Source organism: Malus sylvestris, chromosome 13, assembly GCF_916048215.2.
Source record: "Malus sylvestris chromosome 13, drMalSylv7.2, whole genome shotgun sequence".
Classification (NCBI taxonomy): Eukaryota; Viridiplantae; Streptophyta; class Magnoliopsida; order Rosales; family Rosaceae; genus Malus; species Malus sylvestris.
In genome coordinates, this window is record NC_062272.1 from 18,385,541 (window position 1) to 18,407,807 (window position 22,267).

At 38.0% G+C, this 22,267-nt stretch overlaps 1 protein-coding gene across 1 annotated transcript; it reads right to left on the reverse strand.

Moving 5' to 3' along the window:
- Positions 1-6,259: 6,259 nt before the first annotated feature.
- On the reverse strand, positions 6,260-21,487 carry LOC126595898 (TNF receptor-associated factor homolog 1a-like). Its single transcript, XM_050262289.1, has 13 exons — positions 21,327-21,487; positions 20,305-20,518; positions 19,222-19,333; positions 18,649-18,737; positions 18,490-18,558; positions 18,274-18,403; positions 12,057-12,215; positions 11,380-11,728; positions 10,519-10,631; positions 9,607-9,757; positions 8,384-8,922; positions 8,096-8,300; positions 6,260-7,828 (listed from the first exon to the last, which is right to left on the reverse strand). Exons 2-13 carry the CDS (start codon positions 20,480-20,482, stop codon positions 6,443-6,445), a joined length of 3,480 nt encoding a protein of 1,159 aa, XP_050118246.1. The 5' UTR covers positions 20,483-20,518; positions 21,327-21,487; the 3' UTR covers positions 6,260-6,442.
- Between the last annotated feature and the right edge of the window lie 780 nt (positions 21,488-22,267).

Below are 22,267 nucleotides of genomic sequence, written 5' to 3' on the forward strand. Positions count from 1 at the left end.
ACCGCCACTTCGGCCCACACATGGATTCAATCTGAAGTCTTCAGCCAACAGACTATATTGACTGAAGACTTGGGGGACTACACTATACACCATATATTGGGACTTAACTGGGCCTCATGAAAAATACTTGGGGGACTTAGCCCATTATTTATGTACTGAGGAGCGAGCCCTTATTCTATAAAAGAGACTCCCTCACCATCATTAGAGAGCATCGCCGCTAGCTGAGCAACCGACTCGCCGCGAGTATCACTCCTAGCCCATCACTTATGTATTGCAGTGAGGAGCCCTTATTCTATAAAAATGACTCCCTCACCATCATTAGAGAGCATCGCCGCCTACTGAGCAACCGCCTCGCCGCGAGCATCAACTCTAGCCCATCATTCATGTATTTAGGAGCGAGCCCTTATTCTATAAACGGGACTCTCTCACCTTCAACGCCACAAGCCGAGCCAACCAAGGCAACATAAGCCACGAGCCGAGCAACCTCACAGCATGTGCTACTTCTAGTTGAGCATCATTTCAGATTAAGTACCGCCTCATATCGAGCATCAGTTCAAGACAACATCTAGTTACTTCAGCCCACACATGGACTGAATTTCAAGTCCCTAGCCAAAAGACTCTCTTGACTGAAGACTTAGGGGACTACTGTTTATACCATACTTAGGGCCTCCGTATTTAGACCTCGTATGAATACTCAGGGGACTCAAATGTAATTATGTAATAAATGGAGGGGCACATATGTAATAAGTGAGGAGCCCTTATTCTATAAAAGGACCCCTCACCCTCACAATTGGGGGAGGCCAATTCCTAGGCCCTCTCACCCCCCTCTTAGAGCCTCACTCTCATTACAGAGGCCCTCACACTCTCTCCCTCACAATCCTCTCAGAAATACAATATCAGTGTGGACGTAACCCAAACCTTGGGATGAACCACAATAAATCCTGTGTTATTTACATTTCTTGCATATTCACGGTCAGATTTACGTTGTTCTAAGACCTCCAATTTTCTGCATCAACAAAAGTAAAACTATTTATATGCTGCCTCGTGTAACGTACGTGAATGTGAATCATGTGATATTCAAGCCTTCATTAGCTAATTGCCACGTGTTATGGACACTTTTGAGGTGCTTCATATATGCCACTTAAATAAAATAATCTGCTCTTTCTAATACTAGTTTGAAACGTATAAACATGACTTAGGACCGTGTGCTTAAATTAACCCAATTAAATTAGTTAGTATGTACACTGCAGATTCTTTTAGAATATTTTGTTAACAAAAAGTAGGGCTAGTATAATGACACTAAACATTTCTATCTAGCTATGATGTTTGTTTAGATGTTAATGCTAAATTCCGATCAAGGTCTAAAATATCGATGATATCGGAAATATCGGAAATATCAGTAATTCAAAAACACGGAAATTTCAATGGAAATATCGGGATATTATCGATATCGATAAAAATTGAATAAAAACCACAGAAATTGTAAAAAAAACTTGGAAATTTTTATTGAAACTTTGCAGAATGTTTATTTAGTCAATTATCTATTAGTTTATCACAAAAAATTGGAAGGAAATGCATTGCATGATGAATTTAACTGATTTAAGTTAATTATATAGCGAGCTGGCAAACATTGTGGGTGTAGAAAATATGTAGTAATTAATGAAAGAAGTTTAAACACACCATAATCATTTATATATAATGAATTAGCACAATATTTTACACTTTATACATTGCATGGTAAGATACATGAGTGACTTAGTACCACATAGAGTTCCTATCAAAGTCTAAAATATCGATGATATCGGAAATATTGGTAGTCCAAAAACACGGAAATTTCGATGGAAATATCGGGATAATATCGATATTTTAGACCATGATTCCGATATACTGGCGATAAGAGTTCATTTTCTTACTTATTTCAAGTTGTACAACAAATTACATCTAGTCATCTACACACAACAAATTACTGCTACAAAAATGGTAAGATGTAGGGCAGCTAAAAACTATCCTCTATGATTAAATTGGACAAATTCTAAGAGTCTTATATGCCAGTGTCCTCCATTCTCATAGGTAGAACTTGTTTGGATGTGCTTTTAAAATGACTAAAAGCGGTTTTAGAGAAAAAAAAATTTGATTCCAAAAGCACTTAAAGTGTTTTCTACAATAAGTATCAGTTATGTGTTTCTTCCAAGAAGCACTTTAAGTGTTTTTCCAGAATTTACTTACATTTTTACTAAGGATTGGTTCCAAACACATTTTTACTAAAAGTGTTTTCAATCATTTTAAAAGCACATCCAAACGAGCATAGTCTTTAGAGGAGAGTTTAAATTGTCCAATAATCCGTTAAAAAATGTTCCAATCTATCTCTTCCTCGAATAAATAAATAAATAAAAATTATCCCGGTTTCCTCTCTTTGATTAATACTAATGTAAGCATGTTTTGTGCCAACAAAGATTTGATTGATTATATAATTAAATTAATAATTTTCAGTAATATTTTGGATTTGGTCACTAGCAAACTACGTACCTACGGTCAAAGAAAAGCCGCCGGGCAATAGCATGTGCAGCTTGAGACCACATTTTTCTCTCTGCCTTGCCAAACCGACTAGCAACCTTTAGTTCCTATTGTTTGTTTCACACGGTATATTGGCTTCAAACTTGACCTTTAATTAACTTCGTAATTCAAATATGGTAGTCAGGCCATAATGCACAAAACCAGAATAATAGAATTTCGGGGTACAATCTTATGATGATTTTATTTGTATCTCAGCGGAGGTATACATTAATATTTACATGCGTGAAGAGCAAGTAACCTAATACAAATCAAACACACAACCATCTTAATTAACTAGAATATTCATACTTGGAAATTAACATGGATAACAGATTAATTAAGGGGTCCTTTCCATTACAAGGAATAAATCAAACTTTTTGAAGAAAGTTGAGGTATTACCGTAAAACCAATTAAAAATATAGAGTTAGCACAATTACTTAAAAGCACATTCAAGGTCCCTCATTTTCTTGATGTGGGATTCATACTTTCAACTTGTCCTTTCAATGTGACGAATTTTCAAGTTTATCATGTGGACAACAGAAATCGGATAATGCAAAGCACATGTGACCGTTGAGCTTCACAATTGGAATAAATTGCTCTGATACCATGAAGAAAGTTGAGGTTCCACTAAAATCAATTGTCAATATGAGGAGGAGCCCAATTACTTATAGCACATGCCAGGTCCTCGATGTTTAGGGTTTAGGGTTTAAAGATTAATTAAAGGGGTCTATTCCATTACAAGGAATAAATCAAACTTTTTGAAGAAAATTGAGTTTCCACCATAAAACCAACTAGTAATATAAGAAGTAGCCCAATTATTTATAAGCACTTGCAAGATCACTCATTTTCTTGATGTAGGATTCATATTCTCAACACTTTTACACTTGTCCATTAGCCGAAGGCCGAAAACTAATGTGGAAATAAATAAACATGTATTGAAAAGAGTGAATATGAATGTACAAATTCAAATTCCCTATAAAATTGTTACAAGGAATAAAAATAAAAAGAAACCAGTGTATCCTGTAACATTTGGACTTGTAATTAGGTCAAGTATACCATTATTCTTCCGACTTCAATAGATTTGTGGCAACTTCAAGAGTTCGCAAAAACTCATGCTTCAAGAGTTTGAAAATTTTCAGGTGCTTGATGTTGGGCTTCTCTTTTACCTTCATATCCTCACAATTAGTCTCATTATTTAGGAATATCCGTAGCCACACCAAATCGAACCATGAGACGAGGGTAAGCAGAAGCATGATGATGAGGCAGACCACGGCCTGCATAGTTCTTGACCTTGAGTGGGCAGCCCGATCCGCCCGTGCCAGGAATGTAGGTGCACTTAGACGACTCATCAGGAGGCAGCTGACCTCTTTGAAGAGACTGCAGGCTGAGCTCTTCCCTCTTTTTGGCATATAGAATCCTGCTAGCTTCGTTGGGGTGTACGTGTGCAAGACAAAGAAGCAACAGCAGCACAGCCAAAGCATTGATGTTTACCAGCCCCATAATATTTTTTACGTATGGTATAGTATTTCGGGTTTCGGAATTGAATCGGTTGAAATATTTTAGATTGTTTGGGCTCAGAATCGATTGGAATCAGATTTTCCTATCACCCCTAGTACTGAGATATGTCGACGTACGAGGGAGTTGTGGTATTTATAGCTAAATCCATCGAGGAACTTTGTTACTATTTTATTGATTTGGAGGGATTTGACTGCCGACTACTGGTTTTAATTTTTTAATTCATTCTTTTAGTCTCCAAGTGCAGCTCAACAAAATTGAATAGGTCATCAAATGCAATTAACTAAAGCTTAAGGGAGAAAATGTGAGCTTAATCCCAAGGTTTTGCTTTCTACCCTTCTTTGTCAAAGCCTCAAATTCATTTAATATATTGATGACTAAGCAGAGTGTTACGGGTCTTTGATGATTAAGAATTGTGCTTTCTTTCCCTTCACGTACACTCTCAACCATCGTTTTTATTTTTATTTATTAAACCTTCATCCATTGGTTAATTTATGAAATATATGAAAAAGTCTAGTAGTTCTTCCGTGTACTCAAAATTCTGTCATGTCACATTTTATTCAACTTAGATTATAATACCTAAATTTGTTTTTTTTATTAATATACTCTACAAGTGAAACATAACAATCATATTGTTTACCTTTATAATAACACGTAAAATGATACAACATATGACTTGTATTTCTAATAAATATAAAAAATTCTCCAATAAATATGTGATTTATATTCAAATCATTTGTGGTACAGGGAAATTTCCGGGACTTGACACTTAGGCCAATAGCACTAGTCAAGTTCTCCCATTTAAAAAAAAAAAAGGAATTTTAACGAAAAGCTTCTGGTACTGTTCATTTTAACGAAAAAACACATTTTTACACTAAAAAGTCAATCCTAGTACTATTCACTTTACCCTTTTATTTTGTCTTTATCATTAAAACTCAAAATTTTCTAACTCTTTTCATTAGTTTTTCTATAAAAATAAAAAAATAAAAAAAAAAGGCAAACATAAAATACACTCTGAAGTCGTCCATTACGATACGCAAAATTCCAGTTCTAAATGGGACTATTCTCAACACATACATATCCTAGTAGGAACAGAAGAGATTTTGTCAAACTTTTCACGTGACATAACGTACATGTCTGCATCCTGTGACATATTTGATCTTAAAACTTTACAAAAAAAATCTTGAACGTAACCGGTTTATTATTTCCATCTTTCTCTCCCACATGATGAAAGAAAATAAATGACATAGCAAAATAGTTACATGGTAGAATCCAATGTTCTAAAAGACGTTAGGCGCTAGTCGGACAGCAGACTGGGGCTTAGCTCCTAGGCGGCTAAGCAGGGCCTAAACGAGCGTCTAAGCGGATTTAAGTAAATTTATTATATTTCATGTAAATAAGTGGTTGTTTATACTTAAAATATATATAATTTCATCATAAACTACAAAATAAAATGACACATATATTATGAAGTATTGGAACATAATGAAAACATAGAGAACAAGCCTATAATATGTTTTCATTTAAGTACTCAACAATTTTCTTACAATTTATTGAAAAATATATAATTCAAAATGAAAGTTATCTATTTACTGTCTAAGTGAGTTGCAACCTAGGCTGGTGCCTAAACGGTCTAGGCGAGCGCCTCATCAGATTTAGGCGTCATTTCTTAATTTTCAAACGCCTAGGCATTAATTAGGACAGTGACCAGCCGCCTAGCGCCTAGGTGGCGCTAGGCGGAGATTTTTAGAACAGTGATAGAATCTCTCCTCTAGTAAGATCTATTAATTTTTACTTAGGCGCTAGGCGGAGATTTTTAGAACAATGATAGAATCTCTCCTCTAGTAAAATCTATTAATTTTTACTTGAAACCAAACATTTCTCACTAGTCCGGCCAAAGGTATGCATTTTCAGCAATTTTGACAACTAGTAGTCAAAGTTTAAACCATGTACTCTTTTCAGAAGGTAAATGCTCATGGTTTTTATGGGTCTGCCGGAAATTGTGTGCCGGGTACCACCTGATAGCACGACGCACCCGAGACCACGAGGCACCTAGCGAATACAAGCCTGATATATTTCGGGGACAACATAACAATAGTAAGAGATTTTCACTCAATGTGGTCGGACAAAAAGTGTTCTCAGTAAAAATTTGAAGCCTGCTTCGTCAACCAAGAACCATGAAAGCCCAGGATAAATCAAACCTTCATTTCTAACTTAAGAAAAGGGTAGAAGCAACTCTTTACAAATGTTTTCTTATGAAAAAGATTACACCCTCACTCCAAATGTAATGACCCAGCAATTTCCTCGAATACATTATTACAACGGACAGTGACCCGCTAATTTGTGGGCAGGCTCCGTCGTTCGTTCATTCTCTTCACTGACCGTTAGCAGGCCGGAATACAGTGTAACCATTCACCCCGGATGCCATATTCGAATATTCTGGATTGTAGTATGGGTAACCATCAGGTTCTGTGTTCCTCATGCCAAGCTGCGACAGATCAGAACCAGCCATTGCCCACTGGTTAGGAACTAACCCATCAATCTGCCCATTCACATAAGGCAGCGGACCAGCTTGCGGAGTAAATTCCCTAAGTGGTTCGAAGTGGCCCCCTAATGTGTAGCCCCTCTGGAACCCATCATCCTGGTAACTCCGTGTTCTCTCAAACCTACAAGAGCTGGTTGCAGAACCCATGTCGTTAGATATGCCCAAATCACCAGGGTAAGAAAATTGCCGACTTAAGTGGCCTGGCCCATTACCAAAGGAGTGGAATACAGGGCTTCCTCTAGCTGCACCAAAGCCGTGTTCATCATCAAGCAGATCATTGATGATATCAAGGTGTGGGAACTCATCTGCCGATACACCTTGGGTCTCGCGCCCGGATGTACAGGCTGGGAACTCAATGGCCAAGTGTTCCCTTTGCCCACCTTGTAAAGGATGGAAGTAGTCAAAATTTTGATCATTAAGCAGGGAGGAAGGATCATAGTTCATGCCTTTGCTCGATTCCCTTTGAGAACTATCCATCCACTGGGGTTCATTATGCAACACATCCCGAGTTACCATGCCAAATGGGAAGCCTGACTTACGTGTGCTTGGGTCCATCATTTCAGAGCTCTTAGGTAAGAACATTGGGGCAGATGCCAAGGCCAGTGAGTGAGAGTATACTGGCGATGGGCTCACACCTGAACTTGGAGAGTTAGTATGTGTGAGACCAATTGAGCCTGAAGCAACATGGTTACCCAGTATGGCGTTTCTATATGACTGGGGAACATAACTATGAGTTGCTGGTGATGGGTCAGGACCCAACCGGCCAGCTGCGCTTACTGAACGGGCAAGCTGAGGAGCAGTTTGAGCTTGAACTGTATGCACAACAGTAGAAGTAGGCCTCAGACCAGGAACAAGAGGAGCACTGGAAGGCCTAGACATCACAGGCATTTGATGTTCCATGGCTTTTTCAGCTGGCGTTGGAGTTGTAGCTTTCTGATTCTGAGGTTTGGACATGCCATTATTCTGCAGTAAAGTAGTCAAAGGTACCACTCTCTCAGTCTGTTGTGCGCCACTGGAGGATCCTTTTCTAAGTGGACTAGATTCTACAACCGGACTACTCTGGCTCTCTGACCTCGGCTGACCATTCAGGGGCACATCTTTAGGAGGGCTTCCAGGAGAGGATGTTACTGCTGGTGTCTTGTCTTTCAAAGGTCTTTCTAGATCAACCTCATCTTTGATACTCAATTTTTTCTGCAGGGATACAACTTCTTCCTCCTATTACACAACATGCAAACAACTGTCACTCAGGGAAAGTAACGAAATTGCAATTTATGCTGATAAGTGTACTTTTATGATATGTTAATTATGAGGATAGCAAGGAATAATGAAAATATCGCAAATGCAACAGGAAAAATTAGGGGCACTGTGACTTTTAAAACCAATTATGGGGTTAAAAATACAAGTGACGGGCCAACAACAGCAACAAGGAACTCTTCAACACTCAGGGAACACTATAAAAATTATATGAAAAAAAATTCCCACCTTAACAACGTGCTGCTCCAGCCATTTAATCCGATCCTGCAATGAGTGAGCAGCAGGCTCTGACTCAGATTCACCCGCCTTACTACTTCTTCTAGAAACATCATTCTGATACCCTACGTCCTCTACAGGTGCAGAAGGCTGATTATCCGTCTCATTTGGCCAACTATTCCCGTCACTTGTTGCCTTAGTGCGTTGGTGTTTCCCCCTGCAATTATGAATTTGGTAAATTGATACGGTACCTTATAGAACCATCAACTTCGGAGCACAATAAGTAAGCTATATATTTACCTGCTAGGTGATTTCTGGTTTTTGTAGCTAGAAAATGAGTTCCCCTTGTATGGCCCATTCATTACCACTGATGGGACGGAATCCGTAGAACATGTTGAGGAACTATCGTCCATCACAGATGAGCTCTTTCTTTCAGATACCCCATTTTGCACAGATGACAGTCCACTAATACCACTGCTACTGGCTTCTGTGGGAGGATGGACTTCTGATGTGTCAGTATCCCAATTTATTGGACCAGCATCTCTGTCTTCAGAATCAAGCGGAGGTGATTCAGCAACACCATCCACTGAATCAGACACGTCAGATACATCTTCCACTGTATCCAGCTTTTCGAGTACAGGTTGTTCTTCATCCGGTGTGTAGTCTTTCATTTCTTCAGTAGGTGGTGGCTTTAAAAAACCTCGTAAATTGATTTGGGTTACAGGTGTGGTTTTGGGTGTATTGACCGCATCTTCTTCTTGTTTCTCTTGTGCTTCTACATCAGGCCTTTCCTCCCTCCCTTTGTCCTTACCCTTCCGGTTGTTCTTTTTCTGTTTAGCCTGTAGAAAAGAAGCAAGGGAGGGGTGTGAGCGATCAAAGGGAAAAAAATAAGAAAACATTTTTGACAAATGCAACCACCGTTTCCCCTCATTACAATGGTTTCAATTTCAAGTAAGATGTTGACAGAAAAGCAGCAGCCATATAACAGATTATTGTTTCCACCCTAAAGCTGGGAACAGAATTTTTTTTCAACTATCTGAAGGACCAAAATAGAAGATTAGAAGGTAAGATTAGTAAAAACAGGATCCCACTTGACAGTCTCGTTTTCAAAGTTGCAATACAGGAACAATATGAACTATGAAGTAAAAGATAACATTGTTCAGAAAGACACGCCCCCTATCCATGAAAATAGACTTGGGCAACATTTGTAAACATATTCATTCCAATAAAGGCTACTAGAAAAACTTTCAAATCCCATGAGGCTGCCCTTTCCCACATAGTAATACTAAAAGAATTGTGCTTTTAAATATCCATTTGGTGATTTTAATTTTAAACGAGAGAAAAGGAATTAAGATGTTATTAACAAATTCAGCAGTCCAGCTGATAACTGTTGAGGACATAAGGTGTTAGACTCCACTACTGATTCGCATTAATAGGACAGTTTGGGATATCATAATCATCTAAACACTCTGAAATGTCACATTTGCATTCTAAACAAGATAATACATAGAACAGAATCAAACCTGTTTTTTCTTGGACTTCTTTTCCTTTTCAGTAGCTCCTCGCTTTGCCTTCTGCTCACTTTCAGCCTGCCAAGCTGCTTCTTCCTCATGGATGAGTTCCTCTTGCCTCTTCAATGCAACAGATTCATGATAGGCAACTTCAATTTTATTGCTGCATGTAAATAGGACAAAGAATGATACCATCAATAAGAATAGGTAAGTAAATATGATCAGCATGTCAATGTTGAAAAGAGTGATGACCAATTGGTTCTCTTGGTCCAAAATTATCTACAAACACCCACTAAGATAATATTCATAATCCAAAATGCTTATATTTGAATTCCACTAATGAAAAGTGGCTAACTTCATTAGACCGCCAAATGCACCCTCTTTATCCAACAATAAGATAAAATAAGCCCAAAACAAAAAGCACTGATTTTTCCAGTAGGCAAAGATTCCAATTATAAATCCATTCCACATCACAAGGGAGATGACATTAACTAGATAATACTCAACAATTTGTAAACAAATTTACCAACAATGAAAAACCACATCTTACTCCTTATGCGTACTCATAGTACAGGACATGGCATGCCAGGAACCGCAATCCTTAATGCGTACCAATAATTCGTCATAACTCTACCTATTTCAATTTGTGTAGTATACCAGGAACCGCAATCCTAAAAGAAACATGGCATGCCACGTCCTATGAAAGAAAATATATAAATGAAAATTTGATGGTAGCACAATAATAACAACCAAAATTTTCACTAACAGATAAATCATAAATCGTAAGTCTCCTACCATTTAGTATGAAACATATCCACAATATATGAAGTAGGATTCATAACTGATTTAATGTAAAGAAGGCCAAGAGACAATCTTCAAATATTGCATAACCAAGAAAAGAATATATTAGGGCTGACAGAAGACCTGAAAATATGAGCAAGGACAAATATTTCTACAGTCCTACGACCCAATTCCGTAAGACGTTTTTCATCCCGCTCAATAGAATCTTTGTTGAAGTCCTCCCCGGAATTTCCATCCTGCAGGAATAGCAGAGTGATTTTTCAGAAATCAAGCAGTTAAAAGAGTGGAAAATAGAACAAATTACACATCCGCACCAACAACTATAATATGTTCCTTATTTACTACATTCCTAATCATATTAATTTTGCACTCCCTTGAAGGCTTGAAGTGAGAGATATGTGCTATTCAGAATCGTTCTAATCACTAAAACACCATCATCTATAGATCTTTGCCCTTCAAACAAGTTTTGATTAGAACAACAAAATGCTTGAAACTTCTTACAAATCATATTTTTGGTGAGTTTACAAAACATATTTTCTAGTGAGTTAACCAGTCAGTGAACAGTGAACAGTGAACAGCGCACAGCGCTGCTAACAATCAAGATATACTAAACTACTCAAATTTCTAAAGGGAATAACATCTTTCGATGTATCCACATTTACGATAGCATTGAGGAGAAGCATAATTCACGCCAAGCATTGTGAGTATAAAGGGTATAGAGTTTCCTTTATATGGTCACAAGGTAGAAAGAACTGTTAACCAAAATCCTTGGTTGAAATGAACTTCTTGTGCTTAGACAAGTATTTTCCTAACCGGATACTGATTCCCAATATCCCGAGCATAAACGATATAGCTGACAATATGAAATATTAACGTAAAAGAAGAAATGAATCCTCTATACCATATAACCAACAATCGGGACTTAAATGCGACAGACCAACCAAGCCAAACATCACTGTTTAGAATAGGATGTCAGCTACTCACTTTTGTACGATTTTGAGGACCCTTCTCATCTTTTGGAGGTAATGGTTCCAAGGCAGCCCTCTCAAGTAGCATCAGAACATCATCCACCAATACAAACATATCTTTCTCTACATGAACAATTGGTGCTGGCATTTCTTCAGCATCCAATAGTTTCACCTTACTTTTCTTGGACTTGGTTTGACCTTCAAGAGCCTTTAAACCACTATACAATGAGTCCATTACCAACGTAGATGTGACTTCTTTCTCAATAAAAAAGTGCTTAACAACTACTTTCAGGACTGCATCCATCTTCTCCCTGGACATACAGCGCCTGGCATTTTGTTCAATTCCCACCCAGAAGGAGCAGAAGCTGCAACGACAATAAAGGAAATGCTATCAAGAAATGAAGAGCATGTAACCACTACTAGAAGCGAGTAAATGACATATGTACAAACATGCAGACAGACATGCGTAGAAGAACCCACATGAACCCAAGGTAACCATATTACTAAAAAATCCAGCAGATACAGCAAAAAATTCCATCAAATTCATGCCAAGTCACATTTACAAGAACCATAAAGCACTGTAAAGGTAAGCTCAAACCATTATGTCTTCCAAAATAGGGCATTGTATAGTAAGCTCTAGTTGTGATCATTCCAAACTGTAACTTTACAGAAGTTCCAAAAGCAAAGACATACCTTGACCATCTAGCTTTATCCTCGATCAATTTTCCGAGTTTGCTTCTTCTCTCTTCCACAAAACGACGGCAAATTTGCTCTACATTTGTCAAGTATACCCTAACAAGCTCTCTCCTATATTGACAATCAAGGCAGCGAAAGGGCCGGTCTGCTTTCTCCCTACAAAACCAGAAGCAAAGAATAGAAATGCTTACAAACACAAATAACGTGCATGAATATTAAAACACAGAAGTGCTTGTCAAAACGATATTCAGCCACCAAAGATCAAAGTGTGAGTTTAAAAGGGGAGCTTTATAGTAAACTGGATTTGAAAACACAAAAGGACAGCAGAAGAGGATGCACTTCAAGTTAGATTAGAAATCCTACATGTCTATTTGGAATTGGAAAGGAAATCTAATTTCTTATTCCAGTTAAAATAGGAGTTATAATCTGTAAAGAACATGTAAACTGCGCCCTATGCCTATAAATAGGGTGCGGCAAGGCTTTAAACAGTGTGAGAAAATCTGTGACAGCCGAGAGAAGAGAGAGAGAGATAAGTTCTAGGGTTTGCAAAAGTACTATATACTCTATTTTAATGGAAGAAGCCGTGATTTCTCTACCCAGGAAAAACACAATAGGACATAGGCAAAAGTTCTGCCAAACCAGTATAAGTCTTGTGTGTTTTCTAGTTTTCTCTATTTTGCTAAGTTTTAGCCTATTGCCGAATACAGCAAAGAGCAAGATCCAGAGAGTTAGAATTTTAACAATTGGTATCGGAGCTTGGTTCAAGGTGTTCTACAATGTCAAAAGGAAAGGCCGCGGACCTAGGGCCTACGTTAAAACCTTTTGATGGCAAGGATGACTTCATGGACCAGCAAATGATGATGAAGAATGTACTAATACAACAGGATTTGGATGATGCACTCGTTGGTGAGAAGCCTGCTACCATGACAGCAGAGGCATGGACTAAGGTTCTGAAGAAGGCCAAGAGCTCCATCGAGATCCATCTCACAAGATTAGTCAGGTCCCCACATCACAGAAAAGATGATTGCTCAGGAAGCATGCGAAAAGTTGGAGAATGTTTATATGGGCAAAACCATGTCCAATGAACTTTTTCTCAATGAACTATTCAGGCTTTGAGTAGAAGGAGGTGATATTGAAGATCACGTATGCCGGTTTCAGAATTGCATAGCCAATCTTCAGAAGGTCGAAGAAACTTACAAAGATGATGATATGGCTATCATCTTGCTGAGGTCTCTACCTTCATCTTTCAAGCACTTTTAAACAACTCTAATGTTTGGAAAGGAGTCCCTGAAAGGCTTGAATGTCTTTCAGTGATACGCTAAACTGGATGATATAATTGATAGCTCTCAAAGCCTTTATGTCAAAGGGAAGGAGAGGGGGTGGGAAAAGACAAAGGAAGAGAAAGTCGGTAACATGGGTTGGTCAAAATCCAAGAAAAAAAAGGAAAAGAAGTAAGGTTGCTTTGAATGTGGTTCTGCCAACCATTGGAAGAGGAACTGCAAGATTTGGAAAGAGAAGAAAGCCAAGATGGAAGGAAGCTCAGGGTCAACTAGTACAGTCACTAAGCAACAACGTGACGGGAGCTTCTTTCAATAACAGGCTCCAAGGTTTTCACAAGTTGGATTTTGGATACCGAAGGCACATTCCATATGTGTGCAGTAAGAGAATGGTTCGATACTTACATGGAGGTCAGTAGCGGAGAAGTTTTAATGGGGGACGATTCACCATGTCCAATAAAGGGGATCGGCACTGTTAGAATCAAAATGCTTGATGGAGTGATACGAGCTTTGGGGAACATCAGATATATCCCTAGACTGAAGAAGAATTTGATTTCCTTGGGTACTTTAGATAGGGCCGGCTATGGGTACCATTCTAAAGCAGGAAGACTCAAGGTAACTAAAGGATCACAGGTGGTAATGCAAGGTGACCTACAACACAATGAGGTACAACTAATTGGGACTACATAGAAGGGGGAGCAACCGTTTCCACAAGGTAAAGTGAAGAAGACGACTAAACTCAGGCACATATGCCAAAAGGGGTTGCAAGAATTGCACAAGAAAGGCTTGTTGGAAGGCGTGTCACATTGCAAGCTAAACTTTTGTGAACATTGTGTTCTCGGAAAGCAAATGAAGGTATCATTCTCAAGTAGTAGTGCATATAACCGAAGCAAGGAGCAACTCAGCTATATTCACTCAAATGTTTGGGGCCTGCACCAACTAAATCCAATGGTGGAGCTAGGTATTTTGTTACTTTCACGGATGATTTTTCCAGGAAAGTTTGGGTTTATTTCATGAAGCAGAAATCCAAGGTTTTTGCAAAGTTCAAGGAATGGAGGACAGAAAATGAGAATGAAACTGGAAGAAAGATTAAGCACCTAAGAAGCGACAATGGAAGCGAGTATACAAGTAAGAAGTTTGCCGATTACTATAAGTAGGAAGGCATGACAAGGCACTTCACAGTAAAGCCCCAACAAAACGGAGTTGCTAAAAGAATGAACAAAACTCTCATGGAGAGAGAAAGAAGCATGCAATTTCATGCAGGATTACCTGATAGTTTTTGGGCAGAGGCTGTTAATCATGCAAGTTATTAGATTAATGTATCACCATCTACAGTTCTCGGTTTTAAGAGTGCAGAAGAGGTATGGTCTGAGAAGTAGGTGGACTATTCCAAGCTCAGAGTGTTCGGCTGTAGTGCTTACGCACATATTCCAAGTGATGAAAGGTCCAAGATCAAACCCAAGTCTTCACATTGCATATTTTTAGCTTTTGAAAAAGGAGTGAAGGGATTCAAGCTTTGGGATATCAACAACAAGAAGAAGGTTGTCAGTCGAGATGTTGTCTTTGATAAGACAACCATGCCCCTGAACAAAGCCGAGAGCAGTGGGAAGAAAGACGATGTTGAAATACAAGCAACAAAGATTCCATTAATCAGTTCAGAGGAAGAAGCTCAGGTGGAGAGGAAGAAGAAGAGCATCAACATTGTTCACCCATTAGGAATCAGGTGGAGCAAGAAATAGAGCAGATTGAAGGCACTCCAATCCGCCATACACCCCAAAGGGTTCGAACTCTAACCCACAATCCACCTGCATTCCAGAGATGCTCCATAGAGGAAACCTGACAAGTTTGGGTTTGACCAAGACGAAGTTAATTATGCTCTTATCATTAGTCAAGGAGATTCGACAACTTATCGAGAAGCTATAGCAAGTGATGAGCGAGATAGTTGGATAAGTGCTATGACAAAAGAAATGGAGGTCTCTTTACAAGAACTTTGTTTGGGAGTTGGTTCCTAAGCTCAAAGACAAAAGCTAGATAGATGCAAGTGGGTATTTAGGAAAAAGGAAGGACTACATGCCGTGAGATTCAAAGCAAGGCTCGTGGCTAAGGGGTACTCACAAAAGGAGAGGATGGATTACGATGAGATCTTTTCACCCGTAGTCAAGCATACTTCTATCATATTACTTTTAGCAATGGCAGCTCAGCATGACATGGAGGTTAGGCAGATAAATGTGAAGACTGGGTTTCTTCATGGGGATCTAAAGGAGACGATTTTCATGGCTCAACCAGAAGGGTTTGTCAAGTATAGTAAAGAGAACCTAGTATGTCGGCTAAGGAAGTCCTTGTATGGCCTAAAACAATCTCCAAGGCAGTGATACAAGAGGTTTGATTCCTTCATGCTGGAAATTAATTTTAGGAAATGTTTATATGACTGCTGTGTCTACTATCATGTGTTCCAAGATGGGATGGGATGATCATATTGCTATTGCTATATGTGGATAACATGCTAATTGCTTGTCAAGACAAGTCTAGAATTCAAGACTTGAAGATGATGTTGAGCGAGGAGTTAGACATGAAGGACCTAGGTGCTGCACAGAAGATCCTTGGCAGGAAATTCAAAGAGATAGGACCGCTGGAAGGATCTGGAAATCACAAGCCAAGTATATTCAACTACGATGCACAGATACGGCACATCGGTCGTGTATCACGTGTCGGATACCCAAATGGACGATACGCCCCTGATACGGCCGAATATGCATTGGATACGTATCTAGATCAAAGGATATGGCGTTTGACAGATGGATACAGGTATCCAATAGTTTAGATACGAGTATCCGACTGTCCGGATACGGATATCTGCACCATGGCCTTTGATGCAATTTCGTGGAAGAAAACCTCATGACGGAGATGACAATCTGGTGGAAGGAGGCCTCGCGAAGAAGACGACGCGATTTGGCAGAGTAAGGCGTCGCACGGAGACAACCCGATCTAGTGGAGGAGGTTTCGCGAAGAAGATGACTGCTATAAGTCGACATGTTTGTTTGTTTTGGTAGAGAAAAACAACACCACAGGTTTTTTTTTTTTTTAGGGTTTAAATGAGACTAAAGCCCAAAACTACATAGCCCACTGAATTTACACCACTACCATCCTTTCTTCTTGAGAGTTTGAATAGTATAAATTAAATTTGAGTAATTAATTTTTTTATTGTTATTATATTTTTTAAATATATATTTATTATATAAATTGTCGTATCGTGTCTTAATTTTTAAAAATTTGACGTATCCCCATATCGTATCGTGTCGTATCCTCGTTTCCGTGTCCATGCATCGTCAGAAGGTTCTTAAGAAGTTTAACATGCAAGAAGCAAAGGCAGTTTCAACTCCTTTGGCGGCTCACTTCAGGTTAAGTGGGCAATAATGTCCTAAGTTCGAAAAGGAGAAACAAGCAATGGAGAGGTGCCCTATGCTATAATGTCGTGAGCTGCCTAATGTATGCAATAGTATGCACACAACCCGACATAGCTCAAGCAATCAATGTCGTTTCCAGGTACATGGCAAATCCAAGAAAGCAACATTGGGATGCAGTCAAGTGGATTTTGCGTTATTTGAAGGGTTCTTGGCGACAAAGGATTATGTTTGAGAAGCAAAAAGAAAATGCAGTGGTGTTGGGATGTGGATGCCGATTATGCAAGGACATGGACAAGAGAAGGTCAACTTCTGGTTATGTCTTTACATGCTCAAGAGGACCAATCAATTAGAGGGCACTACTGCAACCAATTACAACTTTGTCGACCGTAAAGGCAAAGTATTTTGCTTTGCCGAAGCTGGAAAGGAAGCAATTTGACTTAGTGGCTTGGTAAATCAAATGGGAATCACTCAAGGATTATGTGAAGCTAAAAAGTGACAATCAAAGTGCCATTCACTTGGCAAACAATCAGGTTTTTCATGGAAGTTCAAAGCACATTGAAGCAAGGCATCAAAGAATCAGAAATTGGGTGGAGTCTAAGGAGATTTGGTTGAAAAGGTTCACAAGGACGACAATGCTTAGTGCCGACCAAGAAGTTCAAGCATTGCTTGAACTTGATCAATCTCGTTGATTGATTAAAGTAAAGCACCTCCTCACTTGAGGTGCAATGAGGCAAGGAGACGATTGCCAAGGTGAAGATTCTTGAAGATTTCGAACGCTGCTTCAAGAAGTTTCAAAGATACTTTGGGAAGCAACGATCAAGACTTAGTTTGACTCACCAAGGTGGAGATTGTTTCGTTTTGGCTCGTCAATTAGTGTCCTTTTCTGTATAGGATTGTTTTAGGAAATAAAAGGTGCACCAATTCTTCTCTTAAAAGGGTTAGGAAAGAATCTTAGTTTCCTTATTCAATTTAGATTAGAAATCCTAGGAGTCTATTTGGAATTGGAAAGTAAGTCCAATTTCCTATTCCACGTAAAATAGGAGTTATAATCTATAAAGGACCTGTAAACTGCACCCTATGCCAATAAATAGGGTGCAACAAGGCTTAAAAGTGTGAGATAATATGTGACAGCAGAGAGAAGAGATAGAGATTAGTTCTAGGGTTTGCAAAAGTACTGTATACTCTATTATTAATTGAAGAAGCCGTGATTTCTCTACCCACGGAAATCACAACTGGATGTAGGCAAAAGTTCTGCCGAACGAGTATAAGTCTTGTGTGTTTTCTAGTTTTCTCTATTTGGCTAAGTTTTAGTCTATTGCCGAATACATCAAAGAGCAAGGTCGAGAGAGAGTCAAAATTTTAACAAAAAAATCATAAGTGGATTCCCTTCAATATCACAAGATATAGTGCCTTCTTAGCTATAATGTATCCTTGTTGAGACCTAACTACGTTACTTATTTTCAGATTATAAGTCAAAAATACAACATTAGTGCTTCGGTAAATCAAATTATAGCTTGAATAATCATAGAGCACCTGATGACTTGGACTTGCGCCTTTATTATAAGCGTGTCAGCATCAATAAACCCATCTAATACTTTTGACAGCTCCATGAATTTTTTCCATCCCCAGTCATGCTCTTTCTTCCAAAAGCGATGTAATGTATCTACAAAAAAAGCACACTTACTCAAACGTGGTGATGGATATATTAACAACCCACTGGAACAACAAAAACTTGATTAACCAACCAACCAGAATATTTCGATTTCTTAGGATCTTTATTTACCACAGCTATAGTAAACTGAGCAAAATGGCTCCAACCTGTTAGACAGACAAATGAGAAATTCCACAATTATACCCCCAACAAAATCAATAATCAGAGATAATTCAACAAAGGAAACAATAACACACCTGGAAGAAGTTTGTCATGATTAGCTACACAAAGAAACAAAGAGAGATGATTGCAAACATCACAACCCTGGGGATAGATCAAGATGTACCTGCCATAACAAAAATTTCAAAACTCACTCATCTTATGATGACTGTTTGCCCAAGCCACATGCATCTATCAGCAAATATGTACCAAGCTTAAACTATGTTGCATGGACATATACATAATTCTCATATTCCAGCAATTATGTAACCCTTCAGAAATGAATTTGGGGTACATTCCCTCGGTGGGTACAGAAGGAATCCTGAAGACGCACTCACTGGAACCCCCCCAATATGTTTGTAACATATAACCACTCATGATTAGAACATCACATGGTACATCAACAAGGTAGAGGAAATGTAGTCGACCTCAGCTCCACTTTACTTAACTATTTATTGGTGGGTTGTATGTGTTGTCTGGAAAGAGGACCCAATGATTATTAATTCGCCAGAACCAGAAATTAATTTGATACAACTTGGATAAACAAGCAAACTAAAGTACTAGCATTTTTTGTGCTCAACATGCACAGAAATAATATTCAGAATTCATACCACTTGTAGCCGCCAACCTCAAAGGCATTACTGCGAAGTTCCCTTTTGTTAATTTGAGAAAATTTCTCTATCTTCCACGTGAACTTTCCATATAATTCAGACGGCTTTGGCCCTATAAAGAAGTAAGAGGTTCATGAACATTTAACCAACTCATCCAAATAAAATTTGAAAGCAGAAACACTCACTAATAAAATGGCATGGGAAATGTAGAGGTCTTAAGTCTTACAATAGAATAAAGGAAGGCTAAATTTTCAATCCAAGGTGGAGTGAAAGGGTAGTTAGAAATGAAATATAACAAAGATGAATTAAACCCGTATATAAAATAAGAAATTTGGGAGGAAATGACATATTATAAAACTGATTCCATGCAGAGATGAGCAATCAAGTATAATGCTGCCCTTGTCTCCCTTCACCGATGCATGCTACAATTAAGTGTGGGGAGGTTTAATAAAACTTTGAAAAAAAGGTCTACCAAGTTATTTCATATGTTTCAAGTGAAAAAATACATAAATGGAACAGGCTACTATGTTATTTCACATATTTCAAGTGAAAAATACATAAATGGAACAGGTGTTTCATACAATAAAAATAATTTTTTTAAATTTTGAATTTTAAATATTTAGATATTCAAATGGACACAATTGTCCAGCCCTTTTTTTCCATACTAAGCAAAACAAACTGTAGTTACTAGGTAAGTAAAACAATAGATTAAGCAATCTCTCCCTAGGACAACCTAATTCTCCAAATTGACCTATGTGATCAGGAGACACACTCATGAAAACATTTACAACATTTCAACACAAGATTAAAATACTTCAGAGAAGGATTGGACTCATCCTATGGTGCAACTTGTGAGTACAAACTTAAATATGGCAAAGGCTAATGTATTTGAAAATAACAAAATCATCTGTACAGTAGCTATAAAACATTGGTAGCTATATTTCACATAACCACAATCCAGGTGCATATCATCTTTTAGCTCCATTGATTCAAAATTTCCACAAGCCTGGTATTAGATTGGAAAAAACGAATACACATTCTAACACACTAGCCAATAAGCAATGTAGTGCACAAAAACCATACCACCATCATCGTCATCATCAGAGTCCCAATAAGGGGGCGAAGTAGATGGGGTTCCATTTTCCACCTGCTCAGAGGACCGCCATTCTGCTAAGGCTTCCCCAGAGAGACAACGCTGCCCACTTGAAATCCCCTCCGTAGACCTTCCTGCACCAGACTCTTCACTAGAAATCCCGGCCATTTCCCACTCCAAAACTCCTGTCCTCACACTCCAACCCTGCTCACATGATATGAGAAAAACAATCAATAAAAAAATGTATCTGCATTAGGAGTCCATTGCCTGAAAAGTAGCATCTGCACACTACAAGCCACACTTTCTTTCACCAATTACATCATAATGTTTTAAGAGCCCAGTTATACAACAACAACAGACATCTCAATGTTAGAATTTCAGGGGAGAACCAAACTTAACAAATTGAATCACACTTTCTGTCCTGTCTGTCAACAAGTAAAGGTAACGAGACGACCGTAAAATTAAAAAAGAAAAATTCTATTTTTTTGGGACCTGACAAAACAAAAATCTCAGTTCAACCGATTAATTAGCTTTAGATGATGACAGTTTTACAGCAATCAAGACTTAAGGCGACATAGAACGCAAAAAATATTAAACCTAGTAAAAAAATTCATGAGTTTCTCTGCAATCAAACAGCTTATCAATTACCATTCCCTAAACCAAAAACCCACATCCGAAAATCCAAAACCAATAAACCCTGAAATCAAACTCCAAATACTCGAAGAAACCAAACTGAATTGAAACCAAACAGATTGAAAGTACGAAATTGCTAATCAAAAACCCTAAAAAGTCAGAACCATTTTGATGAACCCATTTGCGGAAAACGCAATCCAAATAAAAACCCACAAAAATCCAAACCAATCGAACTAAGATCGAGGATAATCAATCCCCTTTAACCGCGATCAAAAACAATCCATTAGAACCACAGAGGAACGAAATCATAAACATTACAGGAGGAACAGAAAAGGGAATCTCGGAAACGATATCCAATAGATCGAATAGTGATACGAACCTGCAACGAAGACCAAAGCTTATTCACAATGGCCAACGGAAGCTCTGAGATTCTAGAGAGAGGAAGAAAGAAAAAGAGAGGGGGGGGGTGTCGAAGGAGCAGCGGAGAGAGATAGAATTGAGCAAAGGCGGAACCGAAAAAATAAAATCTTTTTTTTTTTAATTTAGGAGGTATTCAATTAGAATTTTAAATCATTCTCTAATATTCAATATATATTTAATTAGGATTTTAAGGTAGTTTATTAAAATTCTTAAAAATTTGGGTTTATTCAATTAGAATTTTAAAAGAGTTTATAACATTCCAGATGTATTTAATTAGAATTTGAATTTGAAAAATTTAGAAAAGTTGAGGAATTAGGGAGAATTAGGGAGAATTAGAGATATTTTGTAGTGTATTTTAAGTATCCACAAATCTTACCTCCCATGAGATTTCGAGAGAATTGAATCAAAATTTTACATGAAATCTCTACAAATCAGTTAAACTCTATAAAAATTCATGAGTTTATAAATCCATTAAAATCTCTCAAATTCCTAATTGAATACACCCTCTTAATTTTTTTTATTTTTCGATTTTTCCATTTTACTAAATTTTGTTGATGACTCAACATTTTTTCCACTGCTATGGTAAATGACCACTTTCTATTTTTCTTTTTTGGAGATGGTGACTTTGCCTTTTTTTTCTTTATCTTTGTTAATGCGAATAAAATTAATTTTAAATATTAAAATGCACTTTTGAGAATTAAAAGAATTTATAATTGAGAAAAACAAAATTGATGAGGGGTAAAATTAAAATGAAAGGGGATGCAAGGTTACATAGGGTAGTGACAAATGTGGGGAACAAGTTTTTGTATCCAAAGTTTTGATGGGCTTGTGCTATAAGGTAGCGTTTGGTACGTAGAAGAGACGGAATGGGACAAAATGGAACGGAACAGAACGAAGGTT

What these genes read in the sequence shown, in the direction of transcription:
- LOC126595898 (XM_050262289.1), bottom strand. Translation starts at nt 20,482, where the DNA reads ATGGCCGGGATTTCTAGTGAAGAGTCTGGTGCAGGAAGGTCTACGGAG. An exon ending in TCATGACAAACTTCTTCCAG is followed by an intron (nt 18,559 to 18,648) that starts GTGTGTTATTGT and finishes TCTGTCTAACAG; the next exon opens with GTTGGAGCCATTTTGCTCAG. An exon ending in GCGCAAGTCCAAGTCATCAG is followed by an intron (nt 12,216 to 18,273) that starts GTGCTCTATGAT and finishes CTGGTTTTGTAG; the next exon opens with GGAGAAAGCAGACCGGCCCT.